This window comes from Pipistrellus hanaki (genome assembly GCF_964339955.1).
Source record: "Pipistrellus hanaki genome assembly, chromosome: 5".
In the NCBI taxonomy this organism is placed as follows: Eukaryota; Metazoa; Chordata; class Mammalia; order Chiroptera; family Vespertilionidae; genus Pipistrellus; species Pipistrellus hanaki.
In genome coordinates, this window is record NC_140507.1 from 3,896,174 (window position 1) to 3,921,674 (window position 25,501).

Below are 25,501 nucleotides of genomic sequence, written 5' to 3' on the forward strand. Positions count from 1 at the left end.
TTTTGGGTGTAATTTTGTGGTTGAAGACCACGCAGAAGTTTGGAGTGGCAGCCTGACAGTTAGCTCCCTCAGTCTACCCTTTCAGGTGGAGGCCCTGGGCCACATTTTGGAAGGAGGGAGCGAACCCCGGGGTCCCAGTCCTAGTCTCAGGAAATCTAGGGGATTAAGTGACATCTCAGCCGGATCTCTATTTAAAAGGAGTCTCTGGCCCATGCTGACCATCAGTGATCCTCTCTCATCATCCATGTTTGTCTCTCTCTCCCCCTTTCTCTCTGAAATCAATAAAAATATACCAAAAGTAACTAAACACAAGGGGTCTCTGGCTACTAGGCTGCTTCTGTGGACCAGCCCCCCTCTGACTGCCATGCCCAGCCTGCTCCCAAACCAGTGTCCGGTGCCTGAGGTTGCGAAGACCATGGTTTTGAGGTGCTGGGATTTGGTTTTGATTTTCAGGTGTTGAATCATAAAGCAGAACTGAAAGTGCTCTTTGGATGCTCTCCTTTGGGGGTCAGGAGGCTCCCAAGTAGAGACTCAGGCTTTTCATGGGTGGCCTGCAGAGGGGCAGGCTGCTCCTTTAAAATCAGACTTTGTCTGCAGCTTTAGAAAGCTGAACCCAAGCTGAGAACTCCCACAAGCACTTGAATGAGATGGGGAAAGAGGGTGGAAAATGAGGTGCTCAGACCCAGCTTCCGGTTGTGCTCTTTGTAACATAGGTTTGGCTAATTTTTATTTATTTATTTATTTATTTTTACAAATATTTACAACCACGGCTATTTCTCATAAGTAGAATAAATGGTGACTTTTTCTTTCCCTGGCTTTTTCGATCTGGAGATGTTCATGCTAACTTTTTACCCCCTTAATTAATTAATTAATTCATTCATTCATTCATTTATTTTTGTCATTACTTTTATTTCAACTAACCCCTCTGCCTCCCGCAGCATGCTGAGGACGCCGCCTAGGCCGTGTGTAACTCTCGTTTCAGCGGGGATCCAGCACTGCTTGGTGGGCGCTGGCGATGTGGGCTGTGGCGTGTTTGAGTGTTTCGAGAACAACTCGTGTGAGATCCGGGGCCTGCACGGGATTTGCATGACTTTCCTGCACAACGCTGGAAAATTCGACGCCCAGGTAAAAGCCTTAAGGAGCCGAGCGTGCCTGGGGTGGGTGCGTCACGGATGACACGGTGATTGGAAAGACACGCCAACCAGACAGGTTCCTCTGCGGCTCAGCCGTGGTGCGTTCTGTCACCTGGAAGCGGCATTCTACCGTGTTTCCCCGAAAATAAGACATCCTCCTAAAATAAGACCTAGGGCATGGACAGATAAGACATCCCCTGAAAATAAGACCTAGCACAACTTTGGGAGAAAAAATTAATATAACACACTGTCTTGTTTTCGGGGAAACAGGGTAGGTGGACGGCGGGGGCAGTGTCTCCCGCTCCTGCCCTGGACAGCTACTCTCTGGAGCTGTCATCTAGGCCAGTGGTCGGCAAACTCATTGGTCAACAGAGCCAAATACCAACAGGACAACGATTGAAATTTCTTCTGAGAGCCAAATAAGAAGTTTAAACTTCTTCTAACGCCACGTCTTCAAAATAGACTCGCCCAGGCTGTGGTATTTTGTGGAAGAGCCACACTCAAGGGGCCAAAGAGCCGCCTGTGGCTCTCGAGCTGCAGTTTGCCGACCATGGACCTAAGGTGTCTTAGCCAAGAAGACAAAGGTCACGATAAAGCCCGCAAGGAGGCTCATGATGTCAGGCCCATCACATTAGGAGCATGAGGTTGAGGAGAGAAGGGCAGAGAAGTCGATTATATATTCCACAAGTTATTCTGCAGGAGACACGGCCCCGGGAGAAATCCCCACCCCCACCCCGTGGGTGTGGGAGTAGGCAGCATGGAGAAGCCGGGGCCCCCGCACCAGCAGCCCCTCCGCTCCCAGCCTGAGAAGCCGAGGCGCAGCTTGCAGCTGGCCACGTTACGCGGTGTTTTGCTCCATATAACAAATATAGGCAGGGCCTGACCCACTTTGGCGGTGCCAGCTCCCGAGGGAAAACCCGGCCGCACGGGGCTGGAAAAGAGCCCGCAGGCCGCCTGTGGCTCCGTGCTGACCGCCCGGGTGCGTTTCCGATGGCGTGAGGCTCGCCGTCCTCGTGTCCTCGCCCGCCTCCAGGCCGGGGGTGGGGAAGGTCCGGCCCGCGGGCCGTAGAAGGCCCGGGAAGTCACTCCGTCTGGCCCTGCCAAGGGATGAGCTAATGAAATGTCTGACCAGACACAGCAGGCCCTCCGACGATGTGATAAATATCCAAACGGCCCTTGGCAGAAGAAAAAAAAAGGTTCCCCACGCTTCTCCAGACCCACGTGACACCCTCTGCCATCGTCCCTCACAAACCTCCTCTCCCACGTCCCCGGAGGGTGAGGACAGCGTCAGGATGGGGCCAGCGGTTTCGGGGGATTGACAAACGTGGCCATCACCGTCCCCTGCCACCCTGTGGGGAGCCGGACAGAGCAGAGCCTGGGACGCAGAGAGGGGTGCGGCCGGCTGGCAGGCTGCCCGGCAGCGGGTGTGGGGCGGCCGGAGGGGAAACAGAAACCCCCAGGCCCGCGCCTCTGAGCTCCTGGAGGCTCCCTGCTAACACCGCCCGCTGGGTTCAGGGCGATCAGGCAGCGAGCGCCATGGGAAATCCGGGGAACGGCTGAGTCTCAGGGCCCTCCCCTGGGACGTCAGGGAGGAGCCGGCGGGAGGACAGCCGGCCACAGCCCTCGCGACATGCATCTCCCTTTCGGTTCTCACGTCAGAAGCTTCCCTTTCCAGCCCCTTCTCAGTGCGGGACGACTCCAGAGCCGGCACGCCCTGCCCTCCGCCCCACGCGAGGCCCACCGGGAGGCAGGGGCTGGGGGGAGGGGGGGCGTGCAGGCGGTGTGCAGAGACGAGATGCTGCTATCCGTAGACCTCTCCATGGCTTCGGGGGGAGAGGACCGGAATGAACATGCTGGCTGGCTTCCCGACCCCAACGCCGCTCCTCCCGGGCCTGGCTGAAATCAGGGGTGACCTCTCAAGGACAGCTCGTTTCTACAGGAAAGGGGCTGCGGCATGGCCGGGTGGTATCCCACAATGCCCCTGTGCCCCCGAGGCTGGTGAGGGAGCTGACTTGCAGGCCGCGCGCCTCCACACCCCCAACAGCTGTCTCCTTTCTAGGAGCAGAGCGCCCTCCTGGCTGCCAGGAAAGAGGAGCGCGGGCCAGATGTCCGCCGGGCTCACAGGCAGGCCGGGGGAGGGGCTGCGGGCCAGATGCTGCCAGGCCGGGTGCCAGGCTGGCCTTTCAGAGGCAGTCATCCTCAGTCCTCGCATCACTTTCAGGCGTGTGTGTTGGGGTGCTGGGAGGCATGGAGACAGGACAGGCCCGCTGGGCGGCCCCCCTCGGTGTCACTCCGGGGCTCAGAGGATGGAGGCACAAACAGCGGGAGATTTGGACAAGCAGGCTCCTCCTACTTGGGGAAACGCTTGCTGGGAACCACCAAGGAGTTTGGGATCTCCGTCCCCTTGTGTCCCAGGAAAGTTGCCACAAAGCCGCCACCCTGGTCCGCCTGCCTCGGGGGACAGGCGGCTCCGACGGCCACCGCACAAGGGACCAAGTAGAAGGAGGCAGGCCTGTGAGTCCCCGCCAATGACAGCCTCTGTGGCCAAAGCCAGAGGCATCCAGCCGCTCTGGACGCTCCTCGGGGCGAAGCCTCCGCCTGCCCCCTGCCAGAGGGTCCGGGTGCCGTGGGCAGAACGCCCTGGGTGAGCCCCGGGGGCCCCTGTCCGCACGTGTGACCGGGCCTCCCGTCTCCCGCCCCCTCACCTCTCCCCGTGCTCCGTCCGCAGGGCAAGTCCTTCATCAAAGACGCGCTGCGCTGCAAGGCGCACGCCCTGCGGCACCGGTTCGGCTGCATCAGCCGGAAGTGCCCGGCCATCCGGGAGATGGTGCTGCAGCTGCAGCGCGAATGCTACCTCAAGCACGACCTGTGCGCGGCCGCCCGGGACAACACCCGCGTGATGGTGGAGATGATCCACTTCAAGGACCTGCTGCTGCGCGAGTGAGTGTCTCCCCGGCCCTGCGTCTGGGTGCCCCTGGGGTGTGGGTGGCCCTGGGTCTGGGTGGCCCTGGGTCCGGGTGGCCCTGGGTCTGGGTGGCCCTGGGGTCCAGGTGGCCCTGGTCCAGGTGGCCCTGGGGTCCAGGTGGCCCTGGGTCTGGGTGGCCCTGGGGTTCGGGTGGCCCTGGGCTGTGGGTAGGGCCAGCCTCTCCCACCGGATGGGGGTGGGCGGGGGGGTGTGCATCTACCTCTGAAAGCTGCCCAGCTCCCCTGGGACCGCCTTTCCTGTTGACCTTCAGGAAAAGCGCAAGCAATTGGCACCATCGGCTCCAGAATCGTGAGCCACAGAAACAGGAAGCCCTTTTCCTAAGCACGAAACGGGGGGGATTCAGAAATGCCCTTCGCCTTCCCCTCGGCTGCGACCCGCCCGGTCTCTGAGGGTCCCGGTAGCTCAGCGGGCACCCCACAGCGAGTACCACCCGCCCGGGTTTTCCCGAGGGCCAGGCCGGGGCTCGGGGCTTTCCGTGAACTTCTCACTGGATCCTCGCAATAGCCGGGTTCTGGTACCGTCCTTGTGCCCATTTTACAGATGAGGAAACTGAGGTTCACGGAGGGCAAGGTCACGGGCAGGGAGAGGCAAAGCCAGGATTCCAGCTGGGCCGTCGGGCTCCAAAAACTGCGCTCTCCCCGGCCACCTGCGAGAGCCGCTTCTCTTTCCCTGCCCCACACTCTCCGGGCCTCACCAAGTCCAGCTCCCGCCTCTAGCGCAGGAACGCCCTCCCCGGGAAAATGGAGAGCAAAGTCAGAAACTCCCAGCAGCCAAACCCCTCTGCCGGAGAGGAAACACAGACTGACGTATGCAGAGGCTTGGCATTCCGTAATAAACCCCGGGAATCCCACTCCTTAAAAAGCAGGCCATTGCGAGGGTCCCAGCGCTTGCAGAGGGTGAAGCCGGGCGACACGGCTGTGCCAGCCCGGAGCGTGGTCTGTAGCCCCCGAGTGACGCCGGCCCCTTCCCCCGGGAAGGAGGAGCCGGACAGCAGGCTCCTCGCTGAGCGGCCCAGGGCCGTCGGTGCTAGCCTGCCGGCGCCGCTGCTCCTCACACAGTACACACCGGGCTGTCAGGAGGGCTGTATGAACTCTGGCTCCTTCGTTCATGGCATGCCTCCCCTCCCCTTCCCCCGAAGCTATGTCCACCCCCCACACACCACCTAGATCGGGGGCAGCACCCTCTGTCACTCTCCACGCGGTCACGAGGGTCTAGGGCTCTGGCCACGCCCGGTGACTGTCGCCCAGGATCTCTCCACGGGCAGCTTCTGACGAGAGCAAGACAGTGACGCCCTCTCTCTGCGTTCCACGAATGCCTGACGGGTTCTTTCTGCCCTTCAAATACCTGTGCCGAGGCCAGCGACCGCGGAGTGACGTGCCGGCCGCTCTGAGCTTTCCCTGGATCTCTCTGTTATCTCTCCCCACGAGACCGAGCTCGCGGCCCCGTGTAGCTGTGGGGGAGCGACCTCCCTCCGGGGTTAGATTCCTCCTTTCCAACTGGGCACTTGGTGAGACGCAGGCCTGACGCCGGCTGTCGGAGCAGACCCCAAACCTCCTTGCTCCTGGCCTGGCCTGGCCTGGCCCCCTTCCCCTTGCCCCACCCCCCGCACCAAACTGTCAGAGGGTCACTGGTGCCCCTTGAGGCCAGGGTTTCCCCTCCTCCCAAATGCATCCCCGGACCCAAGGAGAGCGCTGTGCATGGCCTCCTCAGAGTCCGGGAGACGCTGGCACCGTGTGGCTGAGAAACCCGGGAGGTCACTGTCCTGAACCCGCGTCCCACAGAGACAGCATGGCCCAGGGGAGCCGGTCTGTAAGTCTGCCCGATGCTCCCAGAGCCAAGAAGCTGTCTTTTTGGAGAAGTGTCTTGGTTCAGAAAACTACAGGGGTTTTTTGTTTGTTTTTGTTGTGTTGGTTTTTTGTTTTGTTTTTTAATATATTTTTATTGTTTTCAGAGCGGAAGGGAGAGAGAGAGAGAAGCATCAATGATGCGAGAGAATCATTGATCAGCTGCCTCCTGCACACCCCACACCTGGGGACTGAGTCCGAAACCTGGGCCTGTGCCCTGACCGGGAATCGAACCATGGCCTCCTGGTTCATAGGTCGACACTCAACCCCTGAGCTATCCTCGCCTGGCAGAAAACTGCAGGTTTTAAAGCCACCCCTGCCCACACACACACACACACACACCGCCTTCACGTTTAAGAAGCAGCAAAGCGCTGTGGCTCTCCGGAGTCCCCTTCCTCCCGAAGGGCTCCTCACATCACTGAGAACAACCTCGGGACCCCCTCCCCAGCCCGAAAGGAAGCCTGGGCCTCCGTTAAGAACACTCCCTGCCCGGGACCAAGTGGCCCGGCCTCCTGCTAAGCCAGCCCCCCGACCCCCGCTGCCTCCCCTCCCCACCCCCCACCCCACCCCCGCTGCCTCTCCTCCCCTCTCCCCCCCCCCGCTGCCATCCCCCTCCCCCGCTGCCTCCCCTCCCCCCTCCTCCCCTCCCCCCTGCCTCCCCTCCCCCTGCTGTCTCTCCTCCCCCCCCACTGCCTCCCCTCCCCCCCCCCCGCTGCCACCCCCCTCCCCCGCTGCCTCCCCTCCCCCCCCCGCTGCCACCCCCCCTCCCCCGCTGCCTCCCCTTCCCCCCCCCCGCTGCCACCCCCCTCCCCCGCTGCCTCCCCTCCCCCCCGCTGCCACCCCCCTCCCCCGCTGTCTCTCCTCCCCCCCCCCCCGCAGCCTCCCCTCCCACCCCCACCCCACCCCCCCCACCCCCCCCCCCCGCTGCCTCGCCTCCCCTAGCCACGACGGTGCGGCCCCTTCACCTGCGTGAGCGTCTCAGGTTCTGTGACCACCCTAACGGATTGGGGTGCAGAGGATCTCAGTCCCCCCAAATCGAGAAGACATTGGAGCATGGGTGGCATTGGCCACAGAGGAGATAAATGAGCGCTGGATCTGCTTCCTGCTTTACAGGGGGCGAAATCGCAGTCACCCCATTCTCCCCGCATCCCTGTCACCCCCAAACACCGTCACCCCTCACCTCACTTTCGCCGCAGCCACCACTCACTCACCCTGCCGCTGGGTGCTGGCGGCCTCCAGGCCCGTCCCGCTCAGTATTTTTAACCTCCCCGGCCCCGCTGGCACCCAGGCCGGACGGAGAGCTGGGCTTCGTCATTAGACACGGCGAGGGGGCACCGCGCCAGCTCGCCAGCCAGGAGCGCAGCTCTGATTAGCACACGTGTCCCCCCCCACACCCCTCCCCACCCACCGTTCACAGCTCAGGGCAGGAGGAGCACGCCGCTGTCCAGCCCTCGCCGGTCCACCTCGGGTTCTGAGGGCATCGGCAGGCCCGCCACGCTGGCGAAGGAGCCTCCCTTACTCCGGGAAGGAAACGGGAAGAGGAGGCTGGTGTAGCCCCCAGAGGCCAGGCACGCTCCCTGCAGTTTGCTCCGGAGCCCAGAGACGTGGCAGGGACGGGCAGGGCTGCCAGGCAGACGCACTCGGTGAACTTGAGCTCCCCGAGGCGGTCGGGACCTGGTTTTCAAGAGGCAGAAGGGAACTGGCACGAGTTGGCCATTTCCCCTGTGCCGCCCTGTGCCCGCTCTGCTCAGCCCACTGTCCGCCTCACCCTCGGGGCCTCCCTGAGAGCACAAGCCCCTCCCATCAGCCATGCACACAGGCACCCCCCAAAGCATCTCCCCTGCACGCTCAGCCCAGCCCCACGCTCCCCAGGCCCAGAAGCTTCCAAAAGCCACCTTCTCCCCACCTCGAACCCATGTTCCCATCTATGAAATGAGGACTGTTCCCTCAATTACAACGTGAGGACTGACTCACCAAAATGGCGATACACTGCTCCCCAAGCCTCACCCAGTCTGCCCAGCCACCACAGCCAACGGGCGCAGGAAGCAGTAAGTGGCTCACCTACAGCCACGGGGTCCAGGCTCACAGGGAGAAAGCCGTGGTCCTTCGAAGCGACCTCACGGTCCAGAGGGCTTTCCCTGCGAGAGGGGCCGGCCCGGAGCTGCGATGCTCACGGGCAGAGAGACTCAGAAACTGCCGGCCGAGGGCTGGCTCCCTCGGGATGCTGGTGAGCCACATGCAACACTCCACACCCGCCGTGGGGGTGGAAGAGGCCAGTGCGGGGTGAGAAAGGCTCGCTGTGGCTGTGCCAGGACCCCTCTCCCAGCTGGGCCGTGAGGATAAGGAGCGGGCACACTGCCCCCACCGCCTGCACCAGCTCCTGCCCCGGAGCAAGGCTCCCGGAGGCGCTCATTCCTCCTCTTTCCTGCAAGAAAGCCCCGCGGCGGCTGGAATGGCCCCGGCCACCGGCGCGTCCCTCCCGAGCTGCACCTGTTGCTCCCGCAGACAGCTGGCTCTCATTGCAAACCCGCCGCCCCCGGGGGCCAGCCCTCCCCTCCAGCTCCGGGAGACCAGGTGGGAAGCCGCTCAGGCGGCCAGCCCCGCCCTCAGCCTCTCCTCCCGGCACAGGCAGCACTCGGGGACATGACCTCCCGGAAGCGGCCTGCCCCCGCCCTCCCCACGGGGTCAGCTCCTCCAGGTGCACAGCGGGTGTCTCCCGTACCTCCCCGCCCCCCTTCTTCCCCGGGGCCCACACAGACACGGGGACGTGTGTCTGGGGAGCTGGGCTGGGGGAAGGCTCGCCTGCAAGAGCGACCCCCGGAGCAAGGCCAGCGGCCCTGCGGCGCCAGGTGCCAGGGGCCGGCCTGCCGCGCCTGCAGCCCCAAACCTGCGGCAGCGCCCCCTCTCTCACCAAACAGGCTCCCCGCTTTGGTTGTGGGTTTGTTTCTTTTAATTATTTTCATTTTGTTGTTAATCCTCACCAGAGGATATTTTTCCATTGGTTTTTAGAGAGTTGGAAGAGAGAGGGAAAGACAGAAGTATTGATGTGAGAGAGACACATCGATTGGTTGCAGGGATCAGGGCCCTGGCTGGGGAGGGCCTGCAACCAATATACATGCTCTTGACCGGAACTGAACCCGGGACCCTTCAGTCCACAGGGCGACGCTCTATCCACTGAGCCACACCGGCTGGGGCCCCAGCTGGGTATTGAAGACCCTGTTCCACTTGCCTAGTGGTCACTCCTCTGACCTCCCCGACCCCAGACCCGTGGCCACGCCCACCAGAGCCTCCTGCTTAGCAAACTCCCAGCATGCCCAGCGCCGCCCACCCTCCCAGCACTGTCCGCACAGCTGCACCCTCACCGGCCTTCCCAGAGGTGCCGCCCCCCGTCCTGCGCACCTGTGCACTGCCAGGCCCGTGTCCTGGGTGGGTTCTGTCTGGGCCTCTCGGTCCCTCCGAAGCCTGGCTGGCGGGCCTGGTACGTCCAGGAACGGGTGGTTGCAACCAGGTCTCCATGGAAGATGGGTAGAGGCAGGAGGTAATCGCAGAAAGCTCTTCTCCGCCTCCCCTGCGCGGTCCCGGTGCGCGGAGGCCGCGGGGCTGGTGGCATGGGCGTCTTCTCTCTGCTCTGCCCTCTAGGCCCTACGTGGACCTGGTGAACCTGCTGCTGACCTGCGGGGAGGAGGTGAAGGAGGCCGTCACCCACAGTGTGCAGGCGCAGTGCGAGCAGAGCTGGGGCGGCCTGTGCTCCATCCTCAGCTTCTGCACCTCGGCCCTGCAGAGGCCGCCCACCGCGCCCCCCGAGCGCCCCCTGCAGGCGGACCGGGCCAGGCCCCCACGCGCCCACCACGCGGAGCCCAGCAGCGGGGAGACGGGCCGCGGCCTCGCCAAGGGCGAGCGGGGCAGCAGGAGCCCGCCGAACGCCCACGCCCGGGGCCGGGCAGCGGCCCAGGGGACACAGGGGGTCTCGGGGAGCAGCGAGTGGGAGGACCAGCAGGCGGAGCACGCTGACATCCGGAGGTGAGGCGGGAGGCCTGGCCGGGAGACCGTTCCTCCACGCCGTCCGGGTCCTCCTCTGTGGACCTCCCAGGACCTCTGCCACGACGGAGACGTGGATGCCACGCGCAGGACCGGGAGGGGCCTGCGGACTGGATGCAGGGGGGGCATCGGCGGCATCAGCAGGCGGCAGAGACTCCCCAGGGCAGCGAGGACTCGGGGGCCGGCGGGGCCCGCACTTGCGCCTTGAGGAGGGGCCGTGCCACATGCGCTCTGCAGCTCTGTCCTCCGTGCACAGAGCACCGGGCACCCTGCGGTGTCCTGGGCCCGGGGGTGGCGGTGGCCCCCGGGGCTGGACCAGGCGGGAGGCGGCGGGCTCCAGGGCAGGCAGGGGCCTGGAGGCCTCGCTGGGGGAGAGCAGGGTGCAGCGGAGGCAGGGGCCCTGTGGGTGCCGGGTGCCAGGTGGAAACGGAGCGTCTTGCACGGGGCCTGGAGGTCCGGAGCTGCTTTCCGCGGGAGGACGAGGGTTCCAGGGTCACTTCTGAGCCGCTGTTCTGGCGGGGGAACCATGGCCGAGGGCGAGGCCCCTGGTGTGTGTGTATCGTAACCACTGCTTCGAGTCTCGATTTCTTTTTATTTATCTAGTCACATCTACCTATCTGTCATCCAAATAAATGGCTTTCAAACCAAGCAACTGGGCCAGTGGTCGGCAAGCTCATTCGCCAACAGAGCCCAATGTCCACAGTCCAACGACCGAAACGTCTTCGGAAAGCCACATTCTGTAAAATTAAACTTCTAACGCCACTTCCTCAACATTGACTTGCCCAGGCCGTGGTATTTTGTGGAAGAGCCACACTCACGGGGCCAAAGAGCCGCCTGTGGCTCGAGAGCCGCCGTTTGCCGACCACGGAGCTGGCTCGCTCAGAGGAAAGACAGACAGAAGCTACAGCCCGTCTCTGGGGCGTACGGTGTGTTTTTCAGTGCCGTTGTAAGCGGAATTCCGGAGCCACGTCACTGTCCATCTTACCTCCGGGGGAGCTCGTCGCCGCTCGGGGCAAACCCCACACACGGAGAACACGCCCTCAGCGTATCGGCATCTCCCCAGGATCCCCGCCAGCCTGGATCCCGGGAGGCCACGCCGCGAAGCCGGCCCCTCCGCGCTGGAGGATGGACAGCGGGAGAGAGGCGAGGGCGCTGGGAACTCCCAACGGGAGCGCCGGCCTTTCGCACACACCGAGGGGCGGCCAACGTCTGCGGGCCAGGCCTCGCCAGACCCGGGCTGGCCGTTCAGCGGCGAGGAGAGCAGGCAGAGTGGGCCAGAGACAGGCGGGGAGGAGGGACAGAACCAAAGCTCCCGGAGGCACGGATCAGAACCATTTCCCGCAGTTCCTTCCAATGCGCCAGACAGAGGCCTTTTCTTCCCTCTGCGGACGGGCAGGAGCGAAAGGGAGTCCAGTCCCTTCAGCTGCCAGCACTCCACGCGGAGCCCGGCTGGCGAGCAGGGCAGGGCTCCGGGCCAGGCCCTCCAGAGCAGGCTGCAGGCTTTCTCTGTGGGGAGCCCGAGGGTCGATGCCAGGATCTCAGCGTGGCCGGGCTCAGCGTGGCCGGGCTCGGGGCTGCTGTTGCGGCCGCTCAGCTCCGCCACGTGGCAGGAAAGCAAGCAGGCCCGGCCGCACGGCACTGGCCTAGCTCACGCCGATACAACCGAACAGGCGCCCAGCTGGATTCGGCTCGTGGGCCCGGGTTGGCTGACCCCTGGTCCAGTGAACGGGCAAAAGAATATGCATCCCTCATTCCTGTCAGCTCCCAGCTGGCCCTGAGAGCAGCGAAGGCCAGAGATAAGCAGACGGAATGGAACCACTCCAAAATGACTGGCTGCAGGGAACGGCGGAACCCGGAGCTCAGCCGTGTTTCTGCGCCTCGAACACTGCTGCCCGGACACGGTGCCGGAGGGTCAACCCCCCAGTCCTTTAGGGCCCGTGTTGGGTACTGAGGGGAGAGGGACGAATTGCTGGAGAAGCACCGAGAAAGAGCGGGAGCTGCAGAAGCAGAGGCAATGCCGCACTTCATCCGGCTCTGCCCATGGGCGGGGGGAGGCTCGGTGTGTCGGGCTCGGCCACGGGAACCGAGTGTAAACTGTGGCCGGCTCATGCCACGGGCAGCGGCAGCACGCCGACCGTGCTCCCTGCGTCTCCCTCGCTGCTTGGCCAGATGCTCATCGGCCCGCCAGCGGCCGGGCTGGGCCTGGGAAGGCCTCCCGTGGCCGTGGCCCTCCGTGTCCACGAGTCACGTGCTGCTCCTCTTGTGAGCATCTGTCTGGTCCCGGTGTCTTCCCCCGAAGGCGTGGCATGGCTCATGTGTTCCTCTCGCTGTCCTTCCTGCCGCTGCTGTCTTCCTGCTCTTTGGTCAGAGGGCCAGCCTCTCTCTCCGGCCCCGCGGGCTCTGAGGCCGCCGGGAGTCCCCATGGCGGAGGTTCTTCTGCTCCAAACCGGGCAGAGCCCCCATTCCCGCGCGCTGGCAGGCGGGCGTGTGCAGCGGAAGCCAGCAGAGCCGTCCTTAAAAATAGCGCGGCGCCCGGACGGACGGCGGACGTCAGACACGTCTTCTCCGAGCCCCTGAGGAAGGATGTGACTGCCAAATACAGACGCGGTGTTTATTTTGAGCTCCGCACCCTCGTGAGAGGATCTGGGCACCTCTGCTTTGTGTCGACAAGGAGCCCTGGGAGGCTGACACCCAGAGCTACAGGAACGGCACCCCGGTCCGGACCAGCCGCCACCTTCTGTCCCGCACGGAGACTGCAAAGGCCCGCAGCGGGCGCTCCGCCAGGGCCTGGGCCAGCCGTGCTCCGGCCGCTGCCCGAGAACCAGCCACAGAGCCGGCCCCGCCCGCTGAGCCCTCCGTCTGTGTGGGCAGCGGGGCCTGGCCCTGGTCGCCTGGCCCAATCGCCCCGGAGCAGCAATGAGGGTTTAAATAAATGGCTCCCACTCGCACACGGTCATGTCTGCGAGGGTTTTGGGCATCCCGCGCGAAGGGGGAGGCTGCACACAAGTGGGCCTCGGAGTCCCTGGGAAACGCCGGACACTCAGTATACAGGGAGGGGAGCCGGGTGAAGGAGCCCCCGGGGCGTCCCTTCCATCGAGGGACGCTGTCCAAACCTGGGGTCACCCAGGCCCAGGGGAGCCCGAGCGCCATGCAGCCGGCCCGTGGTCATCAGGAGGCCCCGTGCTCTCTCTGTCTCCCCTTCGAGTCTCCTGGGGGCCTGGCCGCCTGTTCGCTCAGACGGAGTCTGCGCAGAGTCCTCTGGGCTCAGAGCTCAGGGGCCAGGCCCGGGCAGCGGCCAGGCCTCCGCCCCCCCCTCCCCCGCTCCCTGGCTCGTGTAGACGGGCTCGCTGACTCCGAGCGAGGCCCTTTGCATCCATGATCTCATCCCGTGTCCTTCAAGCCGCAGGCGTGACCCCATTTTCCAGATGAAGAAACCGAGGTATAGGAAGGTCGAGTGACTTGTCCCCAACCGTGTGCCTCGCGAGCGGGGGTCTGAACTCAAACCCAGCTCGGCGACGCTGCACCCGCACGCCTCTCCTCACCACAGGCCCAGACCTGCTGGACTCAGTTTATTTCTAACGTAAAGGACCCGCATTGCTCCTGTTTCCCACGAGGCCGCGGGGAGGGACAATTATGCTCTGTGCTAGCACCGGCCTCCGAGGAGTCCTGCCTCCGGACAGAGCGGGAAACGGAGGCTCGCCGTCCTCTGCAGAGACGCAGACCAGGGAGAGCGAGGAACTCGGGCGTCTCCCCGATTCCCTGCGTGAGCAGTCCCTCCCGGGCTCTGCCTGTGCCGCTGAGGAGGGCATTTGGGCAGCCGCTGGCTCTGTGCCCCGCTGGGAGGCTTTCTGCTCTGCCCCGTCTTAGCAGCCGGCTCCCCTGACCTCACCCCCGTCACCATCCTCGCCCTGACCGAGCCATCGAGTGCCCCAGGTGCTGCTGTGCTGTGCAGATATTATTTCTGGGCCCCGTTTTACACATGAAGAAACCGAGGCTCCCGGGCATCGTCAAACGCCTGGAAGGGGCGCACTCTGCCTCTTACTCAGCAGCTTGCACCCCAGGTGTGAGGACCGGGGCCTCCCAGCCCTGCTCGGCTCCATCCGCCAGGAAAGGACAGGCTGCGGGAGCAGAGCACAGAGGGCGTCTGACCAGCCGGCCTCTAAGCAAAGTCTCCACAGGGGGCTGCAGCTGTGCACCCCGAAGGCGGGGGACAGAAATCTGAATGTGTTCTAAGCCCCTGGCCCCAGAGCGGGCTTTGTGTGAAATTACCCTCCGAGGGCAGAGCGCCGGCCGGGGGCGGAGTCAAGGTCTCCCTCACTCCCCACAAAGCACACAGAAAGCCACTCCCTAAAGGGAACTGGGGCGCGGAGGGGGGTGCTTAGGGGGCACGGGCATGTCTGGAATCGGTGAGTGGGCGTCAAACTTAAAAATCACTGGAAAGGCCTGGCTGGTGTGGCTCAGGGGGTGAGCATCGACCTGTGAACCAGGAGGCCACTGATTCAGTTCCCGGTCAGGGCACGTATCTGGGCTTCAGGCTCCATCCAGAATTATTAAATAAAAATAAATATGTATTTTAAAATCACTGGGGGGGGGGGATAAAATAAAATAAATAAAAACCACTGGGAAGGCTGCCATTTTGGAGTCAGAAGACATAGACGGAAACACCAACCCAGACCCTTAGCTTGCACCAGGTAAATCTCTCTCTTTGTTTTCTCTTGAAATAATGACTGAAAAAAATAAATCAGGGTTGGTCCTGAGATCTTGGCAAATTAGTTAAGTTTTCTAAGCCCGTTCCCTCCTCTACGAAATAAAGGTGCGCACCGCTAGCCCGCGCCCCTCCCCAGGCACGGAGGATGCAATGACAAACTACGAGTGCGTCACAGTGCGTGGTGGTCCCTGAGGCCATCCTTCCTCCTGGTTCTGCACAGCCGCCCAGCGCACGCGGGACCAGCTGCACATCCTTCCCTGCCTGGTGGCCAGGACTGAGGACCGGGGGGACCCTCACGAGCTGGGAGAGGGCCCCGTGCGGCTCCCCGATGCCCTGGCTCTGGCCAGACCTGAGTTCCAACAGGAGCCCCGCTGGCCAGCAGGCCGGACAGCGATGGGCCTCGGGGGAGCACAGGGCCCTCCCCCAGGCTGGGCACACCTCCGGGCGAGGCACCCGCAGAACAGCCAGTCCGCAGCCCTCCTTCCCGGGGAAGGAACGCGGAGACCGAGCAGCCAGAGCCACTCTGCTGCCAGCGCCTCACAGGCTGACGTTTGGAAAGAGCCGGCCCAGGGGAGCCAAGCGCTCGGGACAGGGCTCCTTCCGGCTCCGGGAGGGTGCCGAGGGGAGCCGGAGGAGGAGGAGGAGAAGGAGGAGGAGGAGGAGGAGGAGGAGCAGAGTGACTCAGCTGAAACGAAGAGAAATGTATTTTTAAAGAGCGCCAGGATGAAAGGCACGAAGTGCCGGCCCAGGATGGGGTCCAAGTGCCTTCTCAGCGGAAGTGGGCGAGTTTGCAAACAGCCAGAGCGCTCGCTGGGGTTCCGAGACCAAGAATAACACATGGGAACCAAGAGCCACTTCTGGGCCTACCAGGCGGCGGGGGCTGTGGTGGGGCCTGCACACGTGGCTCCTCGGTAGGCTCTGCAGACGGAGCGGGTGCTGACCCGGAGGAGGGGGGTGGCTCACGTTCGCCCGGCTGGGCCGGGGTCCGAGCAGGCCACACGCTCCCTTGCTCCTTCCACCCAGAGATGCTCGGGGACCAGAGGGAAGGGAGGCCGGAGAAGGCTCCCCTCCCAGGAGCTGGCACAGCTCTGTCCCCTCCAGCAGCCGAGGTCAGATGACCCCGATTGTAAAAGCATCATTTCAAAATCGTCAGTGGAGAACAAGCGTGGTAATGAGGAGAAATGGGATCGTGGAGGGAAGACATCTCATGGCAGCTCTGCCCGCCCCTTCGCTGGTCACCACCAAGCTTTGGGGTCACGCTGGGGGTCCCGCCTCCGCCCCGACATGCACTGCGTGGAGAGTCACATTTCTGGAAAAGGGGGCATTGGGAGGAAGAGGTCAGCTCAGCATGGCCCACAAACTGTGACCTCTCTCGGGTCGTGTCAACCCTGCCGGCCTCTGTACAAATCTCCCAGCATTTGCCCCGGGTTGTGTGAGAAACAAGGGAGAGAATGCATGTAAGGCCGACTAGAAGGCCCCCACTAGAGGTTCAGGGAACGATGGCTGGGAGGTCAAATCTTGCCTGTGTGTTTTGTTTGACTCAGACGTTGATGTTTTTTGAAAGCCAATATGTACAATCCACGAAAACCCAGATTTCCAACTTCTCTTCAAGAATGAAAACATCTACCAGTCCTGAGCCCACATCCCAGTTCACCACAGTCCCCACCACTCCCTATTGCCTTACACCCAGCCAGCCACTCACATACTTGTCCAGAGTGGTCCCTGGTGGGCCTCCTGCCTCCTCTCACGGATGCATCTAGGCCACTCATGGTCCTTCTGTTGCTAAGGGGGATAAAATGAAGAACATTCAGAAAAACCTCAGGAGTTTCAGGAAATTCTATCTAATAAGAGGGAAACATGCAAATTGACCATACTTCCGCTACGCCCACCAGCCACACCCACCAGTCCATCATGAGTGAGTATGCAAATCAACGCAACCAAGGTGGCAGCGACCACAGAGCTGGAGGAAGCAGGAGGCTTGGGTTTCCCCCGGCGATGGAGGAAGCCAAGCTTCCCGCCAGGGCAGGCCTCCTCTCAAGGCTACAAAGTTTCAATTAGAGAAGATAAACAAATCCCAGATGCCAGGGCCTCTGCTTGGATTGCCGGGGGGCGTGGCTGGGCTGCAAACCACCATAGGCCCCTCGCTTAGGCCACTCCACACCCCAAGGGAACCCCCACCCTGATCTGGCACAACCTTCTGGGCAAACCCCCACCCATGCACCAGGCCTCTATCCTATCTAATAAAAGAATAATATGCAAATTGACTGCCACTCCAATACACAAGATGGCTGCCCTCATGTGGTCAAAGATGGCTGCCCCCATGTGAACACAAGATGGCCACCACAAGTTGGCCAGCAGGAGAGGGCAGTTAGGAGGTACTAGGCCTGCAAGGGAGGGCAGTTGGGGGCAATCAAATCTGCAGGGAAGGACAGTTGGGGGGGACCCAGGCCTGCAGTGGAGAGCAGTTGAGGGGAGACCAGAGCAGCAGGGGAGAGCAGTTAGGGGTGATGAGGCTGGCAGGGGAGGGCAGTTAAGGGCAATCAGGCTGGCAGGGGAGCAGTTAGACATCAATCAGGCTGGCAGTACAGTGGTTAGGGGGTAATCAGGCTAGCAGGCAGAAGCAGTAGGGGCAATCAGGAAGGCAGACAGGTGAGCAGTTTGGAGCCAGCAGTCCTGGTTTGTGAGAGGGATGTTCGACTGCCCATTTAGGCCCTATCCTACTGGGATTGGGCCTAAACGGGCAGTCGGACATTCCTCGAGGGGTCCAAGATTGAAGAGGATGCAGACGGGACTGAGGGACACACGCTCCTGTGCACAAATTCCATGCACCAGGGCTCTAGTTTAAAAATAAGAGAGAAAAATGAAAAATTCAGTGAAACAACTGGGAGGTCAGTTTGAGAAAATCCCTCAGGAAGAGCTGGATGATGGAAGAGAAAAGAGAGGAATGAGGACCAGTCCAGGAGATTTCACATCTGACCAGCAGGCGTTCTGGCACAAGGCAACAGAGAAAGCAGTGTGTGTGTGTTGTGGGGGGTGGGGTAAACGCCTAAGAAATCGGAAGTGAAGTACAAGAGTCCTCAGACTGAAAAGCCTTAACAAGGACCCAGGACAGTGAGGAAACACCCCCACAAGAGGCATTCTTGTGAAATTTCGAAACTGCTAGGGAACAACAGGAAAATCCCAAAAGCTTCCAAAGAGGGGGAAAAGTTACAGGAAAGAATCAAGAGCCACTTTGGCCTTGAACTGCCCCCAGCCACCGTGGGAACCGGACGAGAGAAGGATGCTTGGCACTCCAGAGACAGGAGCCCTCCACCAGGCAGGCCGTCCACTCAGCACGGCTCGGATGTGTCCTTCTTAAAATCCTCACCCAAGCATGTGTTCCCACTGATTGATTAGAGAGAGTGGAAGGGAGGGGGCGGGAGAGAGAGACACACACACACACAGCGATTGGGTGCCTCCCACACCTGCCCTGACTGGGGCCAGGGATCGAGCCTGCACCTGAGGTACTTGCCCTTGACCCTGGACCGGAATCAAACTTGGAACCTTCAGTCCACGGGCTGGTGCTCTATCCACTGAGCTGAACCGGCTAGAGCCAGATATTTCCTAAACATGCAAGGTCTTAAAAAGCTTCCTTCTCAAATATCCTTCCGCAGGCAGCTCCTGAGCGCTGTGCTCCACCAAAATGAGGGAGGAACAGGGAACAAAGACATGACCAGGTCCAGGAGGAGAGAGGGAGGGACTTCCCGGGATGGCGGCACGGCCTCAGGGTGGCAGCTGAGCAGGCAGCTGGAGGGCAGCAGCGGACAGGGGATCACCTCATGTCAGAGGGCCGGTGAGGGCGACGGTTGGGGGATTGAGGGGCCGGTGCTTCATTATAGGAAACCGATCAAACCCAAAGTGAGGGAGGAATTTGAATGGGCATTTCACAGGATAAGGTGCAGCCAGGCCAGCATGCTCGGTGGTTGAGGGTTGATCTATGAACCAGCAGGTCAGGGTTCAATTCCCGGTGAGGGCGCATGCCCAGGTTGCAGGCTCGATCCTCCATGTGCAGTGTGCAGACCAATGATTCTCTCTCATCATGGATATCTGCTCCTCTCTCTCCTCCAACCTTCCTCTCTGAAACCAATAAAAACATATTTAAGAAATAAGATGTGCAAATGGCCAATGAGCACACGGAGAAGGCCATGTCCTTGTTAGCCACAGGAAAGCGCACTGAGAGGACAGTGAGATTCACTCTCCTCCCGCCGTGTGGGCCAGAGGAGGACGAGAGACCATCCGCAGTGCAGGTGAGGCAGGGACCCACCGGGCCTCAAGTGTGTGGCCAGAGGGACCCAGCCGCTACCCACCACTGCTTTGGAACGCTTTGTGGCCATTTCTTAATAAAGGTAAGATGTTAACCCATCCTATGGCCCAGCAAACCTACTCCCAGGACTCTAACCTGAGAAATGAGTGCGCACAGACTGAAGAATGCTAGTGCAAGAGGGCTCAGAGCAGCTCTGTGCCTCCCAGCCCCAAACTGGAACCAGGCCAGATGTCCATCACATCGGGAATGGATGACCGAAGGGTGCTGTTTCCACCCACGGACTACGACTCTGCATTCAAAAAGGACTGAACAGCTCACAACCACGTGGGCACATCTTAAAAACAGGATGAGCTGCACCCAAAGGTTGTTGGTTCGATTCCCGGTTGGGGCACATACCTGGGTCTGGGGCTCCATCCCCTGCAGGGAGGCAGCCCATTGGTGTTTCTCTCTCTCCCTCTTCCCTTCCTCTCTCTCTGAAAATCAATAAAAACCTATTTTTTTTTTAAATGATGAGGGTTAGAAGCCAAAAAAAAAATACATGTGGTATGATTCTATTTACAAAACAGGAAAGACTAATCTAGAATGGGAAGTGGTGGTGATGTCGGTGCAGGGAGGGGAGCGGTGGGGGGAGGCAGGTGTTCACCTACAGGGACCCGGGGAGGCCTCCAGGTGACAGACGGGTGCTGGTGTCACGGGGCTGTCCTAGGTACACGTCAGTGAAGCGGGGCCTCAGGACAGCTGCGTTTCACGGCCTGTGGTTCATTCCTCAGCAAAGTACTGAACGCATGGGAAACACAACAAACCCCCAGAGAGGCCTTGTCCATTCCGTGGAACCAGGGAGTTCTGTCAGAAAAGACAGTGGAACCCTGGGGCCCTCCGCATGCTGTGGACTTCGCTCGGCTGTGACAATAACCCCAACAATGGGCGTTGTCATAATGGACCAATACACTCCATAGGGGTTCAACCAGAAGTCTCTCCTGGCAGGAAGCAGGAGGGCAGTGGCTGAGTGCTCTGGGAATGAGCAAAGAGAGCTAAACCCTGATATTTTGTCGTAGGAAGTCAGCAGACGATGTCCAAACCAAGTAAACAAGGAAAACGCAGAGGGGCGTGCGATTCCGACACCTGGAGGCAAATCCCAGGAGAAACAGCGGAAGGGGAAGAAGTCAGTGGCAGGGTGGTGTGGGGCAGCTTCTGGTTCTGTTGGAATTAGGTTTGGCAGAAAGACACAGAAACCAAAAGCGTTCCCCGCCAGGGCTGTCTGGAGGACAGACAGGGAAGAGTCGGAGACAGGCAACTCCGGGTTGCCCCAGGATGTTCTCAAAGCCTTGGGCTCCTTTTTCTCACGGCTGTGCCGTAAGCGGCCTCCGGTCCCAAGGTTCCCTTAAGGCCCAATGTGGCTGCTGCAGCTCCAGCCATCAAGTCCACATCCCAGCCAGCAGGGACAAAGACAGAAAGGGTGCTCGCCAGCTGTCCTCATAGGATGCCTCCCCAACGCAACAACCCTTGGCTCTGCTTTCATCTCCTTGGCCCAAACCAAGTCCCGTGGTGACCTCTAGCTGCAAAGGGAGCGGGAAGAAACCATGGCTCTTCTGGAGAGCCCTGTGAGGAGAGCCTCTGACAAAACACAGAGAAACGGCAGGAGCAGCCAGCACACAGAGTGAAGGGCGGCTCTGCTCTGTGAATCAGCCCTGCAGGCCACACTGGTCTTGGGCACACACCTGGGCAGGTAGGAGGAAAGGCCTGCCGGGAGCAGCGATCCCCACCTCAGGCCTCCCTCCACGGCTGGGCACCAAAAGCAAGACCATGGAAGGAAGACCGAGAGGCGGATGGTACTCTATGGATGGATGGATGGTCAAGCACACAGGACACTTCCTTCTGTCTGCCTGGCTCTCCCCCATCCGCCTGCCACTTTCCTGTCGGGCTGTCTGTCCAGGGGCCCCGTGACAACCGCCTCGCAGGCAGCCCCAAGCTCAGACACCCTCCCCGGACATCCAGACGGAGGCCAGCGTGTGAACGGAGAGGCGGCACCAGGCCCCAGAAAGGTGGAAGCCACGGTTCCTCTCCTGCAGAGCAGACAGCAGGCTCCCGGAGGCGAAGTCACTCCCCCAGGTCATAGCTCTCCTCCGCCAGACAGGCGTTCCTCCGGGCTCTGGGCGGCCCCCCGCAGCCTCCAGAGCCTCTGCAGGGCCACGGCGGCCCGTCCGTATGTCACAAGAAGCCGTGAGTCATCGGAAGACAAGATAAACAACCGGAGGCCCGCTGGGAGGAGAGGGCCTGTTTCCTAGGCCGGCGCCTGCTGCAGGCCGGAGAGTGAGTACACAGAGAGCGCCGGAGCCCTGGGCAAACACCAGCCAGCAGCCTGCAGACAAAGAGAGAGTGCGGCCCACCAGGAACGGGCGGCCGGCTCCACAGCGGAGTTATTTCCATCCTGAAAGGGCTTTTGTCAAGCCCGGACCAGGAGCCCGGCGTCCAGAATTCCAGACGTGTCCCTCCCGGTCCCTCCAGAGCCAAAAGGAAAAGTCCCTCTGAGCTGCCACAATAACACCCATGTGCTGCCTCCCCTCCGAACATTGCCTCCCGATGTTTCTGGATTAAAACGCAGGCACTCCGGGTCATGGTGGGGCTGCCCTTTCCTCTCCCTGCCCCCCAGTTCTCAGGGGAGAAGCAGATGGCTCTCAGGGAGACGGGGGAGATTGGGCAGAGGGCAGAGGGCGCGGCCTGCCCCCAGGACCCGTCCCCGCCAGGGCTGTCTGGATGCAGTGAGCTCATGGGGGCCAGCCGGAGCCCAGACAGCCCGACAGGAAAGTGGCAGGCGGATGGGGGAGAGCCAGGCAGACAGAAGGAAGTGAAAGGCAGGGCAGGGCAGAAGAGAGGCAGGCAAGAGAGACCCTTAAAGACTGGGGTCAAGGTCGGACCCCGCCCCCAGAAAGAACCGACCCTCAGGCAAAGGATTCAGGTAGAGCTCTGGGGAGACGGCCCCCGTCCAGGTCAGAGCAGGTGACGTCATGCTGACTCAGCCAGAGAGGCTCAGAGGAGCTCTTCTGCTCCCGGACCGGACGGCAGGGAACATGGGCCGGGTGCCTCCATCTGGAAAGTGTGGGGACTGGGCAGCTGGGAGGCAAACTGGGAAGCAGCCTGGGCAAGCGGGAGGCTGCCTGCTCAGTGCCCCTCCCCCGCCCCTGCTCACAAGGTCCTTCTTCTCCAAATCCCTAACGGTGACCCTCACACCAGCCCCGAGACCCTGTGGCAACGCCCCAGGACAGAGCCCTGGCCACCGGTGACCCTGTCCTGGATATTTCCAGCCCGAACGGCCTTCCCAATGTGAGTTTCACCTCTGACCCAATTCAAAGCTTCTGTTGTTATTTTAAAATGACTTACTCTCACCCCACCCAGCACCCAGCACAGTGCTGTTCAGTCAGAGGAGCTCAATAAATATCTTTGTTTTTTACTTGACTTGGAAAGAATCTGGTTAAGGAGATTAAAAAAAGAGCTATTTGAAAAAACGAAAATATACGAATAAGCACAAAATTATGCCATCCAAACACAAGTCACAAATCCCAAGGGAGCAATGAAAAAATAAGTGAACCAGACATGGAGGAGGTGAGTTTTGAACCAGTTACAAGGAGAAATAAGAGTTTGGGCTTATATATCAGAATTATTTTTGTTTCAAGCAACAGCAATCTAGAAAAAGGAAGAAAGGAAGGAAGAAGAAAAAATGCAGAGCACGGTAGTGGTTCAGACAATGGGATGTAGGCATGGCTGGCTCCAGGGCCTCAAATGATATCATCAGGAACTGTCTCTCTCCATTCTGCTTTCCTCTGTGATAGCTCCATTCCAAGACAGGCTCCTTCCAGGGTGGCTTCCTGAACTTAGATCCACCAGGAAGAGCATGTTTCTCTCACTGTAAAGAAATTCTGGAGGGGTTAATTTGTTACTGCAGCTTAACCTGGCCTATCCTAACTGATACATATTTCCTTGGTCTATCTGGGATAAACACTTACACCACCACCACCCCCTCCCCACCACCCACAGCCAGCAAGGTATGATATTCTGATTGGCTAGGCTGAGTCAGGGATATGGTGCTCTGATTGGCTAGGCTGAGTCAGGGGTATGGTGTTCTGATTGGCCAGGTTGAGTCAGGGGTATGGTGCTCTGATTGGCTAGGCTGAGTCAGGGATACAGTGTTCTGATTGGCCAGGCTGAGTCAGGGGTATGGTGTTCTGATTGGACAGGCTGAGTCAGGGGTATGGTGTTCTGATTGGCCAGGCTGAGTCAGGGATACAGTGTTCTGATTGGCCAGGCTGAGTCAGGGGTATGGTGTTCTGATTGGCCAGGCTGAGTCAGGGGTATGGTGATCTGATTGGCCAGGCTGAGTCAGGGATACAGTGTTCTGATTGGCCAGGCTGAGTCAGGGGTATGATGTTCTGATTGGCCAGGCTGAGTCAGGGGTATGGTGATCTGATTGGCCAGGCTGAGTCAGGGGTGTGGTGTTCTGATTGGCCAGGCTGAGTCAAAATCTGATTCTCTGATTGGCTGGGCTGAGTCTCGGCTCATACCTGGGGCCAGGGCGCTGAGGCCATGTCCCTCCACCCCCAATCTTAAGATATCCCCAGAGGAAAACCAGAGAACCAGGGAATGGGCACTGGGCAGCACAAACCAGAGCGCAGCAGGCACAGGGCAGAGGGTGGCGGGACCATTCCCACTCCCAGGGCCACTTCCCGTCTAAGGCACTGACTCCGAGGCACCAAGCTCCCGGCCTCCCCAGGGGAGACTCCCAAAGTGAAAACAGGGGTTCCCGAAGAGAGCTTGGGGCTCTCTCCGTGCGGCCCCCCACCTGCTCTGGCCAAGCCCCAGGCCCCAGGCTGTGACACCCCCGCCCTGCCAGAGGCCTGCAGGGTCCAGCAGCCCTGCCAGCACCCCAGCAGCCGCTGCTCGGCCGTGCACACGGCACCCCACAGGCCGCTCCCCGGAGCCGAGGGAAGCAGGTGTCAGGGTCCCCGTTCCCTCCCCTATGTCTAACCTTCCAGACGGAAGAACTCAATCCGGCTTGTCAGCCTCTCCCCACGGGCCTGGGGATCCAGCCGGAGCCCCCACATCACACTTCCTGCGGCAGCCGGGGGTCAGGAGGTCAGCAGGAGGAGGGAGCGCGGGGAGGAGGGTGTGTGTGGGTTTCGGGGGTCTAACAAGCCCACATCCCGGCCGCAGCTGCGGGAGGGAGAGACGGGTGGAGCGAATGCAGAGGGAGGACGCAAAGCTGCTCAGCGGGGTCCTGGGTCCCAGGGTCAGACTCTCGCTCACGCTGCCCAGCAGGTTGGTGTGGGTTCCTGCCTCAGTTTACCCACCGGTGAAATGGGGCTGCAAGGGATCGATCATCGGTTCGGGCGGCGAGCCTGTCGTTGCTGGAGGAGGAGTTTCCCCACCCAGATCCCACAGGGTCCAGAGCAGGCCCGAAGCAAGCCAGCCAGCTCTGTAGGGAACGTTCCAGACTCCCCACCTTCGGAGAGAGACCAGCAGCCGAGCTGAGCTTGGATGGTCAGTTCTCTGTCCAAGCTGAGCCCTGAGGAAAGCGGGCACGTGGAGGGGGAGCCGCCAGCAGGGGCTCCCGGTCCCCCGCACCTCTCGGGGTGGCCGGAGCTGCAGAAACAGGACCCGGAGCACCGAGGTACATGCCCTCCCCACCCCCGGAGGACTGGACCCCCGGCCACTCCTGTGGCCATGAATGTGGCTGTAAATGTAACAAGAGCAGAGCGATGGGCGTGGCCACGTTTGGGGAGGGGGCTGAAGAGAAGGAAATACAGAACCAGTCAGAACAGGCACGAGAGAGCGGGCCCCTGGCACTCAGTCTAGAACTCAGAAGTTATGCGTCGGGAGCCCAGCCTGCGTGTCTCAGTGGCTGAGCTTCAACCTATGGACCAGGAGGTCACGGTTCGATTCCCGGTCAGGGCACATGTCCGGGTTGTGGGCTCCATCCCCAGTGTGGGGCATGCAGGAGGCAGCCGATCAATGATTCTCATCATTGATGTTTCTATTTCTCCCTCTCTGAAATCAATAAAAAAAAAAAAATTTTAAAAAAGAAAATATTGCAAAGCTCCCCTTAAAAAAAAAAAAAAAAAAAAAAAAAAAAAAAAAAAAAAAAAAAAAAACTTATTCACTGGGGGGAAAAAAACAAAAATAGTAGAAAATTGAAAGAAAAAAAAAAAAAACTGGATATAGCACCTGCGCATGTGGCTGGGGAGCAGACCTCTCAGTGCGAACACAGAGCCCGGCGGGAGGGACGGAGGCCGGTGTGCAGCAGGGGCTTCAGGAGGACAGACCGCACAAGCCCCTCCGTGGGCAGCGGGGCCAGTCCTGGCATCGCGTGAGACGTTCCGGTTGCCAGTGGCAGCGGTCCCATCAACTGGCTTAAGCCAACCACAAGGGGTATTGTCGGCTCACTCACCTAACAAGGGCAGGGACTCAGGCTTCAGGCACAGCTGGATCCAGGCTCAG

At 60.9% G+C, this 25,501-nt stretch overlaps 1 protein-coding gene across 1 annotated transcript in view; it reads left to right on the plus strand.

Moving 5' to 3' along the window:
• Positions 1-13,056, plus strand: part of STC2 (stanniocalcin 2) — a 14,282-nt gene extending 1,226 nt beyond the window's left edge. The window contains exons 2-4 of the mRNA XM_084886207.1: positions 983-1,125; positions 3,862-4,073; positions 9,603-13,056. Coding sequence (XP_084742333.1) covers positions 983-1,125; positions 3,862-4,073; positions 9,603-9,987 — 740 coding nt within the window. The 3' untranslated portion in view covers positions 9,988-13,056. The remainder of the gene's footprint in view (positions 1-982; positions 1,126-3,861; positions 4,074-9,602) is intronic.
• The last annotated feature ends 12,445 nt before the right edge of the window (positions 13,057-25,501 follow it).